We start from the raw sequence: 23,134 nt of genomic DNA, 5'->3' as shown, positions 1-23,134 counted from the left end.
ATTCAACACTATAAGTCCAACTACTCCAAATCTTCCAATATATCCACTTATATATATAATCACATATATCAAACAACACATGCTGCCCTCCATGGCAAACCAATAATAAACACCTACAATGCATAAGATCCAACACTAAAATACCAGCACACTTTTTCACACTTCCATATAGTACTACAGCAAATACGATCATCCAACACTTAAAATATCAGCACACCTTTCCACACTTCTATATAGTACTACAACAAATACAATCATCCAACTCCTATATATAATCAAATATTTAAATAAACAACCAACAACTGTAAGTGAAAACTAAAAAATATAAAGATAATATATAAGATCGTGATTAATAACCAATGTATATGTACAACATAAAGTTCCTCCACTAACTAAAGTATACGTACAAACTATCTAACAAACAACAATTAGTACGGGACCACCTGCCCTTCCAAAAACTTTAGGACTGCCCGTCCCTACAAAAACTTAACTTAACTTGAGCAACTAGTAACTTAACTACAAAAATCAACTACTAACTTAACTCGACAAAAAAAAAACATTTAAAAGCTTACAGAATTTTGCTAACAAAAGCTGCTCATTTGGTTCGAATCTCGTCAATCTCCTCTTGCCTATATGCATTTTTGGTATTGAACTACACACAAAGAGAAAGATATGGAAAGTATGAGTTTAGATCATAAATTGTAATATGTAAAAAGTTAAAGTAGAAACTTACAAGGCTAGTAATAGAAGTACTAGAATTATGCACTATCTCATGTATGTACTTTTGCACGTAGTACCCACACCCTACAGAATCCAATTGACGAGGGCACTACATGTATATAAATTGAATACAAATTAACCTTATGTTTCATAAAAAATAATTACGTGTAAATGCAAATTACCTTTACAGGTCTCCATTTTGGAGTTGATCGATGGCGTTGTAGATCGTGTTTCGCTTGCCATGTCTTCAACCCTCTAAATATTTTGAAACATTAGAAGACAATAAAGTTAAATAAGAAGTGATAAAGTGAATACACTTACACATTTATGACTCCAGAATGTCTTCATTGACTTTACTCCGAAGAGAGTCCAAAACATAAACACAATTTTCACGAAGATAGATAACATGCAACATCCAATGAAAACTACAATAAACAACATCTTCAATGTGAGTACACATTTAAGCTCAATGAAAAAAATTAATGTGTTTTTCTTCTTTATTTACCCGGTATTATATGGAATTAGCACTTTCTGTTCCAAGTTAACTGCTTCTAGCTGGTTGGCTAAATTTCTGGATCGAAGATCACGATCCTTGATATGTGACGATATCTTTTATTGGTCAATGACAAAAAAATTCCTTGCACAATCACATTCATCCCAAAGATATCTAAGTAAAAGCAACCATAGCTAAAATATCAGCAAACTAACTACAACAGTGGTATTAGAGATAAAGATGAGTAAAAGTTGTCTTATACTTACGTAATATACGCTAGTATACACATATAGCCGATTTCAACCATGCAGCAGTAATGCAACAAATCTTCACGAGCTAAATAAATAAATTTGTCACTTCCAAATATTAGCTCGTTCATTGGGATGTGAATCATGTCTACATCCTTCATATTGTTCACGACATGTCTATTTAAAAGCTTAATAGTCCCGTTAACGTCAGTATAATTTGAAGAGTATACGACATCCTTCCTTGTTGAATGCTCCTACCACAACCAAGGTTCTAAATTCAAAATACATATACAAATAAAATCAAAACTTAAATAGTAAAAAAAGATACACACTTGTTTGTCATTAATCGTAGACACAAGCCGACGAGGTCATTCTATAATGTTACCCAATGCTTGATTTAAAGTCTCTATCTTTTCCTTCACTAGATTGGGTATAGTCAAATTTTCTCCCGTAATCACGTCTACTAGAACTTTAACATTGGGACATCCAATGTTATCCTCAACTATCGTGGCTACTGCAACAATATTATTAACGGATCCTACAGACAATTGGCATGGTGTACCCTTTACAAATATTAAAAACATAGTTAAGAACAATTGATCCTATATCGTCAAAAAACTACAAGTGACAACAAAGTCAATTACCTCCACTCCTTTGTTGCTAGGTGTGTTGACCAGATCCTCATCGGCATCAAGATCTATATGAATACTTCCAATGGATGACCTCGAGTGATTACTTCTCTTCTTGTCACTTTTGCATCTCAAGTCATCCTCTTCTTTATGACATATTTCAACTTGTGGAGTTTTCATTTTCTTCTTCCCTTTTACTGTGTTGAAATATTGTGATTGAGAGACAAAACCACCCACGCCTCTTACACGTCCACCGTGCTCCTTAGAACCCAATGTGTCAGTCAAGATGTCCTCATTTTTATATGTTGCAACTAATTCATCCTATAAAACAATACAAGTATTTTCATCATCAGTTAGGTTAACAAAAGATTATGTATTGTAATCATAAGTATACTTACAATCCGAGAGGCACAATCTCGAATAGCATCATCAAAATAATCATTATTTCTTCCTTTCCGTGCTTCTTTCCAAAGAGTTTAATGATAGGAAACATCATGCGTTATTTTCTACAACAAAAGATAGATATCTAATTAACAACAACATATTAAGATAAATTCTTGAATTTAATTAGAAATACTCACTAGTTCATCAACAAGATTAGCATATCCCTTACGAGACATGTGGTGATTGTATACGCATTTCGACCTTCTTTCCCTTTGAATACGACTATAATCCTATACAACGTATTAGTTTGTAGGTAGATATCAAAACAAAATTAAAGTGAAAATGTAAACTTATTTACCTCTCATTCTTCACTTAGTCTAGCATCCACAAACGATTCCCAATCTTCTTGATTTATACGAGAATAGATTTCAGGAGAAAACTGCAAGAGTGATGGTTAATCCTTAGACGGAAGTATATACTTCTGAGTTAACGTGGTCTTGAAAGTTCAGAACTTTCTTGATGCAGACATAAGTATAGAATGTTTAGCATTGGATTGTAAATCGAACGACATCTACACAAAAAAAAAAAAAAAGCAAAGCGTAGTTAAACTTAGAGTGTAAAGCAAACTACATTATATGAAAAACATAATAATAGAACTCATACCGATATACAATCGTAGATTTTATCTTTCAGCTCATTCGGAACTTCTTTCCAAGAGTTGTATGTGATAGGAATCTGTTATCGAATGCACACACCAATGTAACTTTGCATTTTCTTAGACGTGGCTCCAACAAGTTGCCCATGTTCATTAAATTAAATGGGAAACTTTTGCCCAGAATTTCTCACTGAAGCCAACTCAGACATAGTAGTTGGCCCACGTAGAACAAATGATTTCTTTCTTACTTCTGGAAGCATTTCTCTTTCATCCGCACGCTATCCTCCATCTATGAATCTGCAAAAAATGGAAATACATTAGTAAGCAAAGTCAACATATATAAGCATAACGATTATGTTACGAACTTAAAAATAAATACATTATAAAGCAAAGTAATGACATACCATAAATATAGCAGTTATATTACAAACTTTAAACATAAATACATTATAAAGCAAAGTAATAACATACCATAAGCATATCAATTATATTACGAACTCTAAACATAAATACATTTTAAAGCAAAGTTATGACACACCCTTCTCTACCCATCTACCCTCACAATCATGTCTAATATAAGTTGAATTTGTATCATCAGTCTCATTAGGTGTATCAACATTGGGCATCCTTTGAATGGTTTCATAACCACACTCTTGAAGCATATCTCATATTTCATCTTCAAAGAAATCTTCTTCAATAGTTCTTTTGTGGAGATGTTAAAACCACTGACCATTCAAGATTTGCAGAATCTTGGACATAGAATACTTGTTTTGCTTGAGTGGCTAAAATAAATGAGTCTGATTTATGCCCAATACATTTGAGATCTACGATGGTAAACCCAAGCTCGTCCACTTTGACTCCACTTCTATTGTCAACCCAATCACACTTAAATAAAATAAAAGATAATTGATGGTAATCAATCTCCCATATCTCTTATATTACACCATAAAACGTCATATCTGACATGACAGGGTTTTTGTCCTTAGAACTAGAAACTTGCATCGTAGTAGCGGTTATACTAACTCCACTATTTTGAACTCCTAATATCATCACGCCTTTTTGTGTGATAGTAATAACCATTAATCATGTAACTAGAATAAGTGGCCACATCTAGAGAAGGTCCGTGAGCTATCCATCTTAAAGAAGGCGTGATGGAATTTTTAGGTACTTCGAGAGCAAATGCAACCTACACAATATATTGGATTTAGTTAGATCCAAAACAAACATGAAAGAGTATGATTATAGTGATTACCCGTGTAGACAGCCACCGACTGAATGAGCGATCATGCTCTTCTTAAATCCATTTTTACTTCGAGTTTTACCAGAGTTAAGCTTACGCAAACTCTCCATATGTTGTCTGTCATAAATGACAAGTTATTAAGTAATTACATAACCACTTATATAGAATGAGAATAGATAGGGTTTAGCATGTACTCGACGTATGGTAGAACATCATTTACATTCTGAATGACATAAAGGTGAGCTTGATCTAACTGCTCCTTACTCGGTCTGATAAAAGAAGAAGCTGATAATGCTCTATCCACGTTTGAATCCCTTTTTATTACAAATGAGTTAAGTCCAGTAGAACTAACTTCAGCAATAAATTCAAAACAGAACTCTATAGCCTCTTCAACAATATAATTTTCTACCATACATCCTTCTCGTCGATTTCTGTTTTGCACATAAGTTTTTAGGACTTTCATATATCGTTCAAAAGGATACATCCACCTGTGAATAAAGTAAACGATCGTGTTAAGTTAGGTACACAATCGTTTGAACATGTTGATTGTATTAAATATTGTAAACAATCATGTTGATAGAGGTAAACGATCATATTGATATAGACAAACGATCATCTTTATATGGATAAACGATCGTGTTGATAGTGGTAAACGATCGTGTAATTCAATAAAAATTATCGTGAAAAACTTCAAACTATCGATCTTTATAATAAAATACATAATTTTTTCAGTAATTCTTAAATCTTCTAAACATTTGAAATGAAAAAACTTTAAAATTCTTACCAACAACAAAAAAACAAAAACGATATTCACCATGAAGTATAAAATTCTTAGTTCGATGTAAACGATCGTGAAAATCTTTAAACTAACACTCTTCATAATGAAATACATAATGTCTTAGAGTAGTACCTACATTCTATCTTCATATGGAAAGATAGAATTCTGAACGAAATTTTATAATTAACTAAACAGTTCACACGAAAACGATATTTAGAATACTCACCAAAACCAAGATCACTGAGACGATATTGGCGGAGTAATATAAACGATATTGATTTTCGAAGATGACGAAGAAGAGAAAAAATATTGTTGAAGATGATGAATATGAGAAAGAATGTTATCCAAGATGAGGAATAAGAGAAAGAATGATCAAGATGAAAAATATATAAAAGAGGACATGAATAACTCGAAAACAAAGTGAAAAAATCGGGAAGAAGAAGTATCAAACTTGAAAAATCATTATAAAACAATAAGACTAAATATGGAATTCTGAAAAAATAATAAACTTGTTATACGAGTCGTAAATATTTTCTAATTTTGTTATATTTATGAAAATTTTCATATTTTTTTTTAAGTATTTGAAACTCCTCTAAAAATTCATTAAAATTAGATGGCCCAATATATGAACACGGGCATCGCGGCCCAATTCAGGCCCAATATCCGAAGAGCTTAGAAATGGAAAATTCAGATCAGGAAGTGGAAGCCACCGGCAGTAATTCTTGATTATGCAGAACCACAACTATCTTCTCTTCACTCAAATCTGTGCATGAGATACGAAGCTTGGAATCTTCTCCGTTGGCCTCCCAGATCTCTAACGTGTCCATGCTCTAATGGAGTATCGAAGGATCAAGGATCAGGTCTGATTTGCTCTTCTTTCTGTTTTCTCCAATATCTCCTGTATTTCCTCTGATCTCAATTACAGATCCCCATTTCTTAATTTCCCCTTACTCATTATTGTTGAAGCAGTGCTTATTGTTTGAACACTGAAAGCATTCCATCAGCATTTCAAATTTGGTTGTGAATTGTATGAATATATATTTGTAGGAGAAAGATGGCAATGGGGACGGCAGTGGGGTTGTTGTTGCTGTGGCGGATGACATAGAGAGCTTGCGCGCCGGGAAACCAATTTCAGGTGGTATTTTATCGTGCGGCTCTCTTTGGGTAATCTATCTTTGTTCGAATCGAGAGTCTTCGCATTGTAGTTTGATTTCGGTTTACACTTCTTGTGGTTCTAATGTGTTCCTCGATAACTGCAGGGAGTAATGTGGCAAAATTGGGAGCAAATGCTTTTGATCGTTCCAAGTGGCAACAGAAGTATGATTTTGAAATATGAGGAAACACCTTAGATTTCGATAAAGTCTTCATTTGTTTCCCTTTGGGATAGATTTTAATTTATTTCTTTTTCCAATTAATTTTGTTCAATCAGGTCCATAGTTACGCTTGCACTAACAGTTCTTACTAGTTCACAAGCAATACTCATCGTGTGGTCCAAGAGAGCCGGAAAATATGAATACAGTGTTACAACTGCAAATTTCATGGTGAGTAAAACCAGACACTGATTTTTTGGTTATTATTTCTTTACTAAATGGGTTGTTGTGGCGTATTCATGAATAGTATCCTTTGGCTTTGGTAATAGGTGGAGACTTTGAAGTGTGTTTTGTCGCTTGCAGCTTTGAGTCGAATCTGGGGAAGTGAAGGGGTGACTGAAGATAACAGGTAATTTCGCCAGCTTCCTTTTCTCCTCTGTTATGGTAATTAGATTTAGTTCATAGAAGAGTTGATGCGATATTTTCTTTCCATTTCAAATTAACACATACTGGACAAAAATCAAACGGTCAGATGTACTGGGTAGATTAACAGGCCATCAAGAGCTATAGTTTCTCTTTTATGAAAGGAAACATCTTTTGTATTCCATATGAAGGGATCTTGGTTGTACATCTTTTGAAAGGGTCTCTTTTGTACATCCTTGCATATTTCATTTATTTAATGAAATCGTTTCTGATACCAAAAAAAAAAAGAAAAAGAAAAAAAAAAGAAAAGAAAAGAAAAAAAAGAATAAGAACTGGGTGGATGAAGAAAATGCAGAAGAATTCAAGAATTCAAACTTGAAACAGTTTAGTTATTAGAATTAATCTTTTAGGACAACGTCTTTATCGTTCAGTATTCTTTACTTTTGTGGTTTGATGGGCTAGACAAGAAATGTGAGTCGAGAGGTGGTGGAATAATTCTCAATTTAACTGATCTCAAATTAGATCTCAGCGGGATGGCTATGACCAATTGTGCCGTTTATATTACTATTTATTTACTGTTTTTGGCCAACATGCTTTTGGGTAACATTCAGTTTAGTGACATAGTGAGCATTCTACACTTTTCTTCTCATTTGTTCTACAAATTTGGCTAGGTTGAGCACAACTTATGATGAGGTTATTGTATATCCTATTCCTGCAGCACTTTACCTTGTCAAGAATTTGCTCCAGGTTTGTTTTTGCCCTTTTTAAAGCTGTCCCCTCAGTCTTTTTCACCATTAAAATTCAATGGCCTTGTTTATGCAAGTGTATTCACTTTTATTGTTTATATGTGGCAGTATTACATTTTTGCTTATGTGGATGCACCGGGTTATCAGATATTGAAGAATTTTAATATCATCAGCACTGGTATTTTATACAGAATTATACTTAAGAAAAAGTAAGTCCCATTACTTAGAGTTAAATTCTTTTAGTTGTAGAAAAGAATAATTGACTGCCAAGCTTCGAAGTTACTATTGCATAGCAAGTTTGCTCATACAGCAAATGGAAAAGAATTACTTGAAAGAAAAATTGTGAACTAGGGAAATACGTTTATTTTTCATCTACACATTTTCTCAACCCCACCCCAATGATCCTTTCATGAATGATGAGCTAATTCAGGCACCACGACTGGGTGAGTAAGAAAAATTGCATTTTAAGCTGAATAGGAATGACTGCTGGAAGAGCCTCTAAAGTTGCCAAATCTTCTCAATAGCTTGAATTACAGTTATTGAGGAATATTTATTTGGATTAAGTTTTAACAGGAATCACATTTCAGGTTAAGTGAGATTCAGTGGGCAGCATTTATTCTACTATGTGCTGGGTGCACTACTGCACAATTAAATTCAAAGTAAGAGTTCTTTTCCAACTGTTCTATTGCTTACCATTGAGTTGCAATTATTTGGATCTCTTCCTAGTTCCTATTATATATTCAGGATGCTTCTCGCAACCAGAAATGCCATGATATTTCTTCTGAAATGATATTTCCTCAGAACTAACTTTTTTTGCATTTTCAGTTCCTAACTCAATTCCTCTGTGATGACTGTATCTATCAATTAATAGATACTTGTTCCAAGTTTTATTTTGTGATTATAATTATTGAATGCATTATATATTTACATTTTCTTTGCAGCTCCGATCATGTTCTTCAGACACCTTTTCAAGGTTGGCTGATGGCTATAGTGAGTTCCTATTCTGTAATGCTTTATGAGAGAAGTGTGGTGTGTGTTTTGTGGGAAGAGTGACTTATGTCTTAATGGTGGTTTGTTTTTGTAGATCATGGCACTCTTGAGTGGATTTGCTGGAGTGTACACTGAGGTGAATTACTTGTGTTCAATTTTAATACTGTCACCATTTTTTGAATCATACAGCTACCATTTGTTAAAATTGAAAGGCTCCCCACCCCCGAGCAAGAACTTTCATTATATTAAATATGAAATGTTTCATCGATACTTTGATAGAGAAACCTCTGTAGACTTTGTGCTGGTTTCAGTTTGAAAGCCATGGGACAATTCTATTTAAGTTAATTTCTGATCAGTGCTTTTTTCATTATGCTTAAAATTTTCTTCCGTAGGCTATAATCAAGAAACGCCCTTCAAGGAATGTAAATGTACAAAACTTCTGGTTATATGTGTTTGGCATGGCGTTCAATGCTATTGCCATGATGATTCAAGATTTTGATGCAATTGCGAACAAGTAAGTTTTCGCTTGTGCACATTTTTTTCTCTCTATTTTTCTCTCCATGATTTGAAGAACATTAATTTATGATTTTGATTTGGATGCAATTTCTTTTTTGTTTGGAAAAATGGGCTATTTTCTAGTAATCCATACCCAGAAAATCTTAAATTTTGTTTGCCACCTGAATATTTTGTTCAACTATGCTTTTGTCAGGGGGTTCTTTCATGGTTACTCATTTATTACGGTTCTCATGATCCTCAATCATGCCCTCAGGTATTAAACAATTGCACTCTAAGAATTATTACCATCAATAGTAGATCTTATCTTAGGTTGACTTTATGGAAGTCTTCGTTATTCAGTCAATTAAGTCTTGTGGGTTTGTGCGATAGTGTGGAAATATACACTACAAACAAAAATAGCACCAAGTCTATTTTCTTAATTTTCTTATATTTAGAAAAATATGGTGACAGTATTTGTTTTTCCAGTGGTATTGCTGTATCTATGGTGTTGAAGTATGCAGATAATATTGTGAAGGTATTGCTTATTACAACTACAAGGCCTTAATTCATTTGATGAATATATTTGTACCTTTATCTTACAGAATATAATTACTTATGCATTGCATATGAAGATATCTCTTGCAGTTTTTAGTTTGGAATCAATTCACATATTTTTTAAAATTTATTATCGTTGTTCAATACAAGTCTATATTAATTAAACAATATGAACGCCACGGAAATTTGAATAGTGCCTGGGTGTTCTGTAGAATTTGAACTGGAAGCCATGTTCTAATCTGGATCTTTCGAGGACCAAAAGAATATGTTCTGATAGCTTTGTTGATCACGAAGGATCTCTTAATGAAGATTATAATTCTTCTTGATCTAACACCAACTTTGCACTGCATGTCAAACCCGTTGTTTTGGTTCAACAATTGTAACATCAGCAACATAATTTTTTTACCGTCTATATCAGTTCTTTACTTCTTAGTTGTCAAATAAGGCTCCTATTATGATGTAACTTTGCAACTTGCCGCAGGTTTATTCTACCTCAGTGGCCATGCTTCTTACAGCAATTGTTTCTGTTTTTCTATTTGGGTTTCATCTTTCCCTTGCTTTTTTCCTTGGATCAACGTAAGTTTGTACTTGTTTATAACTGGATCCTACAAGCATTCTCTCTATACCCATTATTTTCCTTGCTAATGTACCTTTATCCTTTTGATTGTTTTGCATTTGTAGTGTCGTATCGGTTGCTGTGTATCTACACTCAATCGGGAAGCTGCAAAGATAGTGACAGCATGGTAATCGAAACAACTATTGTTCCTTTTATATCATTGTATTAGGGGGACTGCTCTCCTGTTGGTTAGCTGAGGAATTATGGATTCTAACTAGAAGCTAGATAACAGTTGATTGCCATATACGAAAAAGTAATTGTTACAGAAAAAGGAAGAAAAAAAGTAAGATTCAAGCCTCAAGTCCTGGTGCGCTGGGGAATTTGAGCTCTGCCTGGTTAAGCTTTCGGATTTATGGATGGCGGTGGGGAGTATCTGATGCACTTGTAGAATGTCGAGTGCTTGGGGTTTGAAATGGTGTTGGTAAAAATCATACATATAGATACTGCAAATTTACCTATTCAGTTTGCATAAGAATTAACTAGACTTACTATAAGTTCAACAGGGTTTAAGACAGACTTTAGCAATTTTTGTTACAAGTTCGAATATTTAAAATTCTTACCTTCACTTTTGTAATGTTTTATCCTTGGAGAAAATAAGGGGAAATTATGTCGCAACAAATCATAATTTAGTTTGGAAGCAACGTTATTGTTAGGATTATATGTCAAATTGTTGATCGGCCCAGTTTTTTTTTTTTTTCTTTTTTAAAAAAAGTAATAATAATAATAATAATAATTATTATTATTATATTTATAATCGGAAGGATGTTACTAAATTCTACAAAATATAGGTTTAAATACTAGTTTGGGTCGTAGTACTTTTGACTTGGTTCATTAGGTATCTCTACTTTCAAAATGAATGTTTGTGTTGGCTATGCTACAACTTGGATTGGATTCATTTTGGTAAAGTGACAGTTTTGGTCCATTCAAATTGAAATAAAAAGGAGATGAACTTATTGAAATGGAGAAGAGTTGAAAATAACATGGTGAAAGTAGTATTTGATTTGAAGAAAAGAAAATTTGAAAATTTGAAAGTTAGATGGGGATAGAATTATTCATTTGTTAGCTTTGGCATATCTGAGGCATCGGTATTTGTCACCATTAAGAGTGATTTCAAGAGCTCCATCTTTGTTGTGTTGGATAACTGCAGTTCCTTCTTTAAGAACCTCCATTTTCTCTTTTTCAAACTCTTCTTTCTCCATTCTCAATATTAATTCTTGTCTTGCAACCTCCGCCTGAATAAATTAAAATCACAACTATCATATTCTTTTTTCCTCTTCTATATTATTACAATCACTATTATGATAATGTTCATACACCTCTCTCGAACATACAATAATGATACAATTTAACAATTTTGTAACAATACTATAAAGTTTTATCAACCCATATGAATAAAATTTTGACTAAATTGTTAATTTTTTTACTTCGACTGAATTTGTAATCTTTAATGCAATATTATAACTAATGTAAACAAAACTTGTTAAGATGTGTGCTCTTGACCATTATGTTCCAATTTCAAATCCTTCAACTCCATTTCCTTTTTTTTTTAAAAAAAAAAAAAAAAAAAAAACCTTCGACTACCTATTGTTGAACCTAAAAGAAAAAAACTTTCATATAATCTAAATATATGCACACGTTAATGAATTCTTAAGCTTCTTTTTATTCGGAAAAAATGGAACCAAATATAAAGGTAAGCAAATTGATTGCTTGGGAATTTTCTTTCGCTTGAACCCGATTCTTATAACGATGAATATAAGTGTAGTGAAAATTTTGGAGCAATTATACATTTTTGGAAGGTGTTTAGACTAAAGCAGAGTTCCCTAACAACATAGAGCTTGGGAAGCTCAGTCTCGATCAAGATCTGAACCACCATTAGACTAGACTATTCGTTTAGGGACTTAGTGGTTCTTTCTATTAGTTGTAATGCAAATAAGCGCTCATGAGATATATGAGTACTTGTATTTTTTTTGTTGGTGGATCACCTACAGCAAAGGAATCCTACTTTTAGGGTATGGAGCCATTGTCGCCAAGTAGACACTAAAAGCATATTGAGAGTCACCACTCTCCATCTTTCCACACCTTCACTGGGTCCCACAGTCTATTCATCTAGACTGGACTACTCATTTAGCCCATGAGCAGGCTTGCAATCGATGTTCTCTTGTATCTAGTTATGCTTGTGAGGGGAGATCACAATATGCAATTTCCTCTCATCTAGCAAGTTACAACAACTTTGAGGTTCATCAATCTTTAAGTCATTTGAATTTGAAACTGATTAGTCGATTCAACCTTTAAGTGATTGTTTAAACATTTTGTAGTTTATTTGAGGAAAGACTATCGTGTATATATCTATATATCTAAATGCTCTAAAATTCTTATGATAGGTGTGAAATAATGGAACATAAACTTAAAAGCTCCTTCTGATTGTACTCCAAAAGGAGGGGGAGGGGCAAAGAGAACATGTTTCACAGATCGACCGAAAGGGTGGGGAAGTTCCCAATAGATTATTGGTGAGTCAAGAACGAAGTCCGTTAGCACCTAGAAGTATTGTTTTTCCAAACCAAAGGAAAAGACTGAATAACGTAATTGATTAAGAACCTCTTCAATAAAAGTAAGCATTTCCCACGAGGTACTTAAGAAAAATGTCTAATAAATGTATAGATTACATCTCTAAATTTTTAATTTGATGCGAAACAAATTCGTGTCATATTTAAAATTTTGTAAGAAGTCAAATATCAATTAAATTAAAAGATTGGTCAAACTCCAAAATCTAGATTTTATAAGTAATAATCATGAATTTTAGAAATATCCAAAACTGAAAATTCAAATCTTATTTAACACTAAATGAAAAGGAAAATCGTTGAAATAACACTAATTATAAATAGCATAGTTTTTGCCTCAATCAGTCTAATGACTCATCTCGATACATCTTGATTCTTGACAAAGATTGATATCAACACCAAAACAAAATTCACGTCCAAATTAACTACTGAAGACCTAAGATTAATTGTTTAATTGTGGTACTAAAAAAGTTAAATTTCATAGCGGATTTAATGAAAATATAATTGTATTTTATGTTTTTTAGATATCTATTTGATGGTAGATTTAGAAATTGAATTTAAATTTAAACAACCATTTAAATTGTGTTTAATACTATATTTATAAATCATAAAATTACCTATAGTTACTTACTAAATACTAATTGACAATAAACTATTATAAATTTATTTATGAAGATGTTTTATGTTAAAAGACGGGGCATTTTGGAAAACAGAAAAAAGTGAACTAAAATATTTTAAAAATATAGAAATCGATATTGATAAACAATTATGGAAATGATATAATCTAAAATTTGTTAGAGTTTGAAAATATTTTCAACTTTTTAAAACTTATAATAAATTTCTTTATAAAAATTACACACTGTCGAATTGAATAATTTTGTTATAATTTGTAAATAATTTCAAATTAAAAATGGTCCATTATTATTCTGTAATATTATAAAATTTAATTTACATTTCATAATACATATTGAGTTTATACCGTGACATTTGAAAGTTTAAAATTCAAATTATGAATACAACGAAAACGGGACAACGAAAACGGGATGATCGTTGTTTTCGATCTTTTCGGATAAAAAAAAAAAGAAAAGAAAAAAACATTATCCAAATTGAATATTTAGTGAGTCAATCTAAAAATCCAAATTTCCCTTTAAACATACCGTAAGCTTTTGAATTGGTTGGCAACAACTACAAAACATGGGTACTCGAAAGTGGCAATTGTGAAAGATAAACTCTCTTGTGATAGTTTCCCCAATCAAAAGCTTTTTTAACTGACGAGTAGAGAAAAAGAAGGAATTTTTGGTATGGATGATCGTCTCCTGGGTGGTTTTGTTGATCGATAACCCACCCCTTACAAACTCTGTATGAAATATAATCTTATGATTATGTTACACTATGGCGGGCGATTAATTTTAGAGTGGTCATCAGTACAAATCGATCGAGAATAACAGAGAGTTGGGCCTTTTGAAAGTACCTCTCGGCGTGAAAGCTGGGCGTTCCATTGTTCCCGGTCACTGAGTTGCTGTTCTTTCTCCTTTCTCATTCTATTTTCAACATCAGCTTCCACCTCTGCCTTCACTTCCTCCACGAACTTGTCTACCAACAATTTTATTTTCCACCACATTTTCAATCTCTACTTCTCACCCCCTGTGTTTCCTATCCCATTAATCCCATTCCACACAAAAACAATTATTATTGTCTTTCTTCCTTTTCACGAATGATGCAATTTGGAGTGAGAATCCAGCCACATCCCATTTTTTTACAAACTTGTGCTTATCAGCTTCGAATCTCCTTTTCATGAATGATTTAAATTTACATCTTTTGTGTTTTTAATCCTTCCAAAAGCCATGCGAAGGGCAACTTCAATCTTCAACCACGCTCCCGCCATTTGTTCTGTGTCGGCTCACTCATTAGTCGACGAGTTCACCAAGTTTTGCTATCAGAGGGATCTTCCAAGAGCTATGAAAGCGATGGAAGCAATGCATAGAAACCGTCTCTCGGCTGATGCAATTACTTACTCCGAGCTCATCAAGTGCTGCCTTGTTCGTGGGGCTGTACAACAAGGTCGGCTTGTTCATGAGCATGTTTTCTCAAATGGGTACGAGCCCAAAACATTCTTGATCAATACTCTGATTAATATGTATGTAAAATTCGGCCTCTTGGATGAAGCCCGGAATCTGTTCGACGAAATGCCTGACAGGAATGTTGTCTCTTGGACGACTATGATATCTGCTTACTCCAATTCCAATCTTAATCACAAGGCGTTGGAGTTTCTGATATTGATGCTTAGAGAAGGTGTTCGACCTAATATGTTTACGTATTCATCTGTTTTGAGAGCTTGCGATGGTTTGTTGAATCTCAGGCAGCTACATGGTAGCATAATGAAGGTGGGTTTGGAATCTGATGTCTTTGTAAGGAGTGCTCTGATCGACACTTACTCAAAATTGGGTGCACAACATGATGCCTTGAATGTTTTTAACGAAATGATTACTGGTGATTTGGTTGTTTGGAACTCCATAATTGGTGGTTTTGCTCAGAACAGTGATGGGGATGAAGCTGTAAATCTTTATAAGAGAATGAAGAGAGCTGGTTTTGTAGCTGATCAGTCTACATTAACTAGCGTTTTGCGAGCCTGCACTGGGCTAGCGCTCTTAGAGTTGGGAAGGCAAGTCCATGTCCATGTTTTGAAGTATGATCAGGATCTAATCCTTAACAACGCACTTCTTGATATGTATTGCAAATGTGGCAGTCTAGAAGATGCAAACCTTCTTTTCAATAGGATGATGACCGAGAAGGATGTCATCTCATGGAGCACTATGATTGCAGGATTAGCTCAAAATGGCTTCAGTGCAGACGCACTCAAATTGTTTGAATCAATGAAATCTAAAGGTCCAAAGCCAAATTACATCACTATACTTGGAGTTCTTTTTGCCTGTAGTCATGCCGGGCTTGTAAATGATGGGTGGTACTATTTTCAATCTATGAAGCAGCATTTTGGGATTGATCCTGGAAGAGAGCACTATGGTTGCATAATAGATCTTCTTGGTAGAGCTGGAAAGCTTGATGAAGCTGTGAAGTTGATCCATGAAATGAATCATGAACCAGATGCAGTCACGTGGCGAATCTTGCTTGGTGCTTGCAGAGTTCATAAGAATGTGGATTTAGCCATATATGCTGCTAAAGAAATCCTGAAACTGGATCCCGCTGATGCTGGGACCTACATATTATTAGCGAATATTTATGCCAATTCCCAGAAATGGGAAGATGCTGCAGAAGTTAGGAGGAAGATGGGAACTAGAGGAGTGAAGAAAGACCCAGGATGCAGCTGGATTGAAGTGAGCAAACAAGTTCATGCTTTTATATTGGGAGACAACTCACATCCAAGAATAGAAGAGATAAAGAGGGAGCTAAGCCAATTAATTCAAAAATTAATGAGAGTGGGTTATGTCCCAGATACAAATTTTGTGCTGCAGGATCTTGAAGGAGAACAGATGGAGGATTCCCTTCAATACCACAGCGAGAAACTGGCAATTGTGTTTGGTTTGATGAGTTTGCCAAATCAGAAAACCATTCATATAAGGAAGAACCTCAGAATCTGTGGGGACTGTCATATCTTTGCAAAACTTGTTGCACAGTTGGAAAATCGAGTAATCGTCATTCGAGATCCTATTCGATACCATCATTTTCGGGGTGGTGTGTGCTCTTGTGGTGATTACTGGTGACAAGACCTTCAGTCTATTATCAGCTATTTGTAACACACTAAGAGCTTCTTTGGAACGACTCTTTTGCCTTGGAATATTCAAGGGTTGTACAATTCCTCAAAGCTAGTTAATCAGCCATGTTATCGAAGTTTGATTGTTGTAATCAAACGCAATTCGTTATCGGAGACTTCATCAGAACTGGGATCAGCAATTACTTGACAGCAGCAACAGCAACAGCAAATCTTGTGAGGCCTCGTTATTGGTGTGTGAACACTGGATACTATTACCAAGAAGTAAGGTAAACACATAACAAGTGGAGAAATCCATAGCCTAATTGCAAGGATGACCATAGCAACAATTTTCAAAACCCCAGACGAGAAGCTATTAAGTTCTTCCGACAGTTGGGGACTTTTTTTTTTTTTTTTTTTTTTTTTTTTTTTTTTTTTTTTTTCCTTCTGCCCGAGACCTACTTGCTTAATGGGGAATTGGGCTTCTTCAAATCCAGATTTGCTCCGGTGAAATTTTTTTAGAGAAAATACTCATTTTGTTATAATTTTAAACAAATATCTTAAATTCTCAAGTAATTTTAGTAATAAGTCTTGGCTATTTTTAGGATTGATTTTACCTTTTTGTTATTTTAAATATTACAATTTCAAAAAGGGTTTTTTTAAAAATTTAAAAAAGATAAAATATTTACACTATATAAAATAATTTCAAAAACGGAAAAACTTAGAGGCAATACCAAAAATGTCTCGTCAACCACGCTGTCAATAACGCGCGAGATTTTATTATTGTTTGATACGCAATCGTTTAAATATGACTACAATTTATATGCGATCGTTTAAGTATTACAATTTTCGAAAATTTATAGATTTTTGTTCCATAAATATTTTGTTATACATTTATTATTTATATTATAATTTACATATTTAATCTAGTAATTATTTAATATATTTCTTTTCATTTAATATAGTTGTAGTCATTTATTATTGGTTTTATGTAAATATGGTCATATTGAATACAATTATGGCAGTATTTTCAATCATATTTCTCTCTCCCCATTTCATATCCTTCCGTTAAATTTAGAGGAAATTTCTTCTAATCGTCTCTCGGTGTCTGATCTTTCTCTCCTTCCATTCTTTCTTATTTTGTTCATCTCATACTAGCTTTTCAAGAAGCGCATATTTTTTTCATCTTATTTATGTTTATCCGGTGAATTAGATGATAGTATAAGGTGACGTTTGTCGGTAAAGTTTTTTGGTGAATTAAATTATAATATGTCGAGTGAAGTTTTTCAATAAACTAAATTTGTTTTATCTTATTCATGTTTGTTTCTAGGTAAATTTGTTTTATCTTACATTAGTAATGTATTTCAAATGTATATTTATTATATTACATCCGGTTTGTAATATTTTTCATATATTTCTTTAATTTCTTATAGAGTCTTAAATTGTTTTTGGTTTAAATGGTTCATTATATACAAATATATATTGTCAATAAATACTGTACAGTGATATATATATTTATTTTCTTTTTTATTAGGTATGGCCAACATTGCAGTATATTATGATGATTTTTTCAATGATTCAGACATCTATATTTGATAGAAATCGAGACATGTGCAGCATAAAAAGATCAAAAATTCTACTCTAATTGTATCTAACTACTTAGAGATTAACATGTATAAATAATTACCCTAATAAAAACTAAAATTAGGGTTAATAGAAGATCATACCTTTGATGCTTTCCAATTCCTCAAAAAACTCCTCACTAACTCGAACGGGACTACCACTAGTGTTGAACTGCTATTCTCCGGACTAAGAACTGGGTTTTGGGACCCATAAGGCAGAAGAAATAAAGAGAGAGATGAAAATTTGGGTTTGAAATTTAGGACAGAAATTGATTTTAGAAGAATTTTAAAATTTTAAAATAATAAAAATTTTCTAAAAGTCCTCAAATATTTGAAAAATGATTTTTAAATAATTTTATTGCATGTAATTAGTTCATCTAAATTCAACACCTCACTTTCCACTTACAATTAGTCGAATTAATCACCATTCTAATTTCTCTTAGTGGACTTAGTGTCTATGAGCTTTCACATAGCCCACTAAGCCCACTAAGAGTTAGTGGAATTATTTAACAAAATGTTGGATTTTCACACTAACTTTAGTCAATTGACAAAATGATCATTTGACCATTCTAGTCAAAGTCAAACTTTGACTTTTCAAGTCAAAAGTCAACATTTTGACTTTTTACCATTTTGTTCGTCTTGACTAATTTTGTCCTCTCGAGCATGAATCCGCATTCATTTTTCCACAACTCAAATCGCATTTGAATATAAAGTCGGTCAAAGTTTGACTTTGAAAAGTCAAAAGTCAACATTTTGACTTTTTACAACTTTGACTATTTCCATCAATTTCCAGCTTTCAAATATGAATTTGTATTCATATTTTTAATATTTAAATCATATTTAAATATAAAACTTTATCTAAAATTGATAATCGACGACTATATCGCATATATTGTTCTAAGTTAATTCCATATAAGCTAGCAGGGAAATCTAATGGACCTATAGATTATGGGCTCTAACAATTTGAGATTAACTAGTTAAACCCTTTTAGACTGAGCTAATCTACATTTGTTAACTAACGGTCATTTCACTAAAGTCTCGTAGTTGCACTCCCCTCACTATAGATATATTTCTGTCCATCTGATATAACCATGATCAGTAGGTTAATCATTCTCTGGTTCTTTGTAATCTCGATTGGGTCAAAATATCATTTTACCCCTAAGATTACATCTTGTTCCTTAAATCCCACTAATCCACCATTGAACAATTGGTTTAAGGTCCAACTTATAAACTGAGTCCTTCTAGGGCCAATAGTCAGTTTTATATAGTCAACGTTGTTTATAACTTAAAAGTGACTATTTCATGGTTCCAGTCTTACGTAAACTCTTAACATAGGATGCCCTTGCTTCCATGTCTCTATATGAACGATTCAGGATCAAATCGTTTGTGCTAACTACAAAGTGGGTCGCCTCCATAGTATTTCTAGAATAAGGCCTTAACCTTATTTGTACACTATAGACCATTTGAACTATATACTAGAACTCGATCCACGTTTATGTCTCTACATAAAGTTCAAATCTACACTAGATAGACTCGAGATCTTAGTTTATTGGATTCAAGATTATTAAGTCCTCAATAACCACTTTATTGAATATAATATAATTTAACTACAAACTACGAGTTTTAGGACATAAATTCTAAAAATATTAGTTATAGTATATCAGAAATTTTAGTGAATGAATGCTTGTTATAATTTATATGCATAAGTTTCTATCGTGGATTTGTCATGCTAAGCTTTAAGTGAGCAATTAATGAGTGACTGAATAGGGTTATGCGTTAAAAGGTACATTCCTATTCATGCGTTGCGAACTTTCTAACAACATGCATGTTATGCAAGTTTTCCTCTCTATCACCCAAGTGTAGGTGAAGAGAGGTTTCCTGGTAAGTTCAAGGTCGAACATAGAGAATTTAAGCTCCTAATTCTCTTATCGCGTAGCTAAACCATGCAGTATAAGCTATACAATAATGTTATGCACATTATACTTTTATCCTAACTATCTACACTAAGGCACTTGGCGGTAAAATATGAACATCACGAGGAAATGATAATGGTAGATGAACTCATTTCTAGGCACATGGCGATGAAGGAAAAACTTGATTATCTAATCACATTGATTTGTGCTTTAATACTTCAAGGCGATACGAAGGATATATTAACTTTGAATTACGGTGAGCTACCTCTCAGCACCTTTTCCATACTTGCTCGCCTCTCGAGATCCAAATACACAAAGTTAAGCTATGATTCATATCTAATCATATTGGATGCATGATTAGTAATTTCTCTTTCATTAAGGCGATTATCTTTCGGCAACGTATGCAAAGGATGAACTTGGTGACAAGATTGTATCGCTACAATCTTCTCGTCACTTGCTTAACTAAATACGTGCTTTCACTTGTTAGGTGATTATAAATCACATCATTGTTCTTCTCTCAAATATACAATGCTTTGATATCCACGTTTGACTCAACAAAACTCATAACACAAACATTATGACTCTTTAGTTATTAAAAACACATTTCATTGCTCGCAAGTTAACTAAACAGATTGAACATGAAAAGTAAAAGAAAGATGAGAGAACGAAAGAAGAAATGCATTGCTTTTCATAAAAATAACTTTAGGCCTCTTAGCCATGATGTACATTTTACAAAACAATACAAGAAAAATATAAAATGGAATACAAAAGAAGATGTTACGCCACAAAGTGTGATTTTTCATACTCTTTGGCTCTAATTTTCGCCTATTGATGAGGGAGAAGATGAAGGGGGATGAACTCTCTCTCTCTCTCTCTCTCTCTCTCTCTCTCTCTCTCTCTCTTTTGTTTTAAACTCTCGTCTAAAACTTAAAGGAAGGGAGAAGATAGACGATGTTTAAGCTTGCTTTTCGGCCAAAAATGTGCACACTTTGTTTTGAAATGAGGGACTCATTTATAGGCAAGGATTGATGTTGATAGGACATCTCACACGTCATTAATGCTTTTGAAAAGCTATATCAACGTCCCACATATGCCGTTCTTTTGTCCTTTTTTGACTTTGCACCTATAAGCTCTCATTCATTTCTTCTTTTATTTATATTAATATTCCCTAAAATGTAAAAAGAAGTTTGTTTTTTAAAATTTAAATTCTTTAGAGATTCGATCTCCTTTTTAATTTTTTTTAGCACTAAATTATTTGGGGTAAAGGATTTAGAAATTTTATTAAGTATGTGGAAAGAATGAAGATAAGGGCAAAAAGGGAAGTTAAATTGAAAGTGAGGACAACATGGTAATTTTGTTTTTCTTCTTTTATATAAGTTTTTTTATAATAATATTAGTAATAATAATAATGAAATAATAATAAAAGAAGAAGGTTTGTTTCTTCTTCTTCATTCTTCTTCTACACACTTTAGGAAAAGAGAAAGAAAAGTGCTCCACACTCCTTTCCATTCTCCTTCTCGCCAACACCCAACACTACCATCGACAAATCGTTTGAGTTGCTTGCCGTCAGCCGAACTAAGTCTTCGTCGCTTGCCTTCACACATTGTTTTCTTCCTTGCTTGTCGTCCTTCGGTCGCCAGCTGTAGTTGGTTGTCAACAGCTATGTTCGACAAAGGTGTCACGAGTCACTTGGGTTGCAGATCTACCAAGCTGAGCTGAGTTCGCTCAAAGTTGCCATGCCACTCCTTATCTACAGCTCCTCACGTCGTTAGCTTGTCGAGTCTGTTCTTGTGGGTAGGTTTGATGCTTTCCGGTGAGTTTTATGGGTTTCTCTTGAAGATTTATACTACCCATTAAGTTTCAGCTTTGATTTTGCAATACCCATTACATTTCGTTGTTAGATGTGGAGTATTGGGAGATTTTAGCCGTTGTTCGTATGTGTTCTTCATTTAAATCCACCACTTAGAGTAAGATCTTTATGGTTTGAGGTTGTCTTTTTGGGTGATTTTGAATACCCATTAAGTTTAGACTTGAGTTTAGACTTACCCATTACTTTTCGATGCTAGATTTAAGTTTTAGAAGAGTTTAAGTTGCTGTCCAACCATTTGAAAGGTCAAAATTAGGCGTTTTAGCACAACTTGGGTAAGATTCTAAGCTTTATGGAGTGAGTCTTGAGTACCCATCTAATTTTAGTGATAATATTGAATAACCTATGGTGTTGGATGATAGATTTTGAAGTTTGATGGTAGTTATGGTACTGTCCATTGAAGTTAAGAGTACTTTGATAAGTTTTGGAATACTTTTGTTGAGTTTTTTCTAGAGTTCTTGAATGCCCATTAAGTTTAAGCGTTAAAATTGAATAGCTCATGATGGTGGATGCTTGTTTTTGAAGTAGAAAGTCATTAGGGTGTTGTCCATTAGGATTAAGGCTACTTTGATAAGTGTTTGGTAAGATTTTGGGTAATTTTAGTAAGTTTCATAAACACCCATTTAGTAATTTCGACAAGGTATCGATAAGGTTTTAGATAATTTTAGTAGGTTCTCTCATAGTTCTTAAATACCCACTTAGTTTTCGCATGAACTTGATTTTACCCATATTGTTTTGTATGAGAAATTGAAGATTTGGAGAACTTGGAAGCATGGATCAACACGTTTAAGGTCATTTTGGACAAGTTTGGATAAGTTCCTAAGTATTTGACTCGTTAAATTGGTATTGAGATTGTTAATGGATCTAAACCTCTAAGGTATGGATATTGAATATAAGAGTGTGGATTTAAAAAAATGACTTAAGTTTGGGTGCTTGTGACATTAAGAAGCACTTGGAGAATAGTTCAATCTAAATCTTAGGAAGTGCTTAAGGTTGTTGGTCTCTTATTGATATATTGGGACATAAATCCCAAATCATCATCAATAATGAAGATAAAAGTGCATCCACATAAACGACCCATTGAGCTTGATGTATCTATATAAAAGACCCACTGAGCTTGAACTAAGTTGCATGCTCATGGGGTTAAGTATCTAGATTTCTAGTCCAAGGGTTCGTAGGTGAAAGA

At 33.4% G+C, this 23,134-nt stretch overlaps 2 protein-coding genes across 2 annotated transcripts; both read left to right on the top strand.

The window, feature by feature from the left end:
* Positions 1 to 5,838: 5,838 nt before the first annotated feature.
* LOC103490445 (CMP-sialic acid transporter 4) lies at positions 5,839 to 10,949 on the top strand. The gene is made up of 15 exons (XM_008449939.3): positions 5,839 to 6,007; positions 6,195 to 6,282; positions 6,407 to 6,464; positions 6,577 to 6,688; positions 6,787 to 6,866; positions 7,552 to 7,627; positions 7,735 to 7,835; positions 8,214 to 8,285; positions 8,568 to 8,616; positions 8,711 to 8,752; positions 9,009 to 9,130; positions 9,326 to 9,385; positions 9,598 to 9,646; positions 10,148 to 10,242; positions 10,348 to 10,949. Exons 1-15 carry the CDS (start codon positions 5,981 to 5,983, stop codon positions 10,397 to 10,399), a joined length of 1,083 nt encoding a protein of 360 aa, XP_008448161.2. The 5' UTR covers positions 5,839 to 5,980; the 3' UTR covers positions 10,400 to 10,949.
* A 3,022-nt stretch (positions 10,950 to 13,971) lies between these two features.
* LOC103490447 (pentatricopeptide repeat-containing protein At2g03880, mitochondrial) lies at positions 13,972 to 17,134 on the top strand. The gene has a single exon (XM_008449941.3). The coding sequence runs from the start codon at positions 14,685 to 14,687 to the stop codon at positions 16,557 to 16,559; it is 1,875 nt and encodes a 624-aa protein (XP_008448163.1). The 5' UTR covers positions 13,972 to 14,684; the 3' UTR covers positions 16,560 to 17,134.
* Positions 17,135 to 23,134: the final 6,000 nt, after the last annotated feature.

This window comes from Cucumis melo, chromosome 11 (genome assembly GCF_025177605.1).
Source record: "Cucumis melo cultivar AY chromosome 11, USDA_Cmelo_AY_1.0, whole genome shotgun sequence".
NCBI lineage: Eukaryota > Viridiplantae > Streptophyta > Magnoliopsida > Cucurbitales > Cucurbitaceae > Cucumis > Cucumis melo.
Note: the sequence above shows the minus strand (reverse complement) of the source record. Positions and strands in the feature narration are given on the sequence as shown.

Coding starts and splice junctions, on each gene's coding strand:
- LOC103490445 (XM_008449939.3), top strand. CDS start 5,981: ATGGAGTATCGAAGGATCAAGGATCAG. Junction 6,867..7,551: donor GGGGTGACTGAAGATAACAG/GTAATTTCGCCA, acceptor AAATTTGGCTAG/GTTGAGCACAACTTATGATG. Junction 8,617..8,710: donor AAGGTTGGCTGATGGCTATA/GTGAGTTCCTAT, acceptor TTGTTTTTGTAG/ATCATGGCACTCTTGAGTGG.
- LOC103490447 (XM_008449941.3), top strand. CDS start 14,685: ATGCGAAGGGCAACTTCAATCTTCAACCACGCTCCCGCCATTTGTTCT.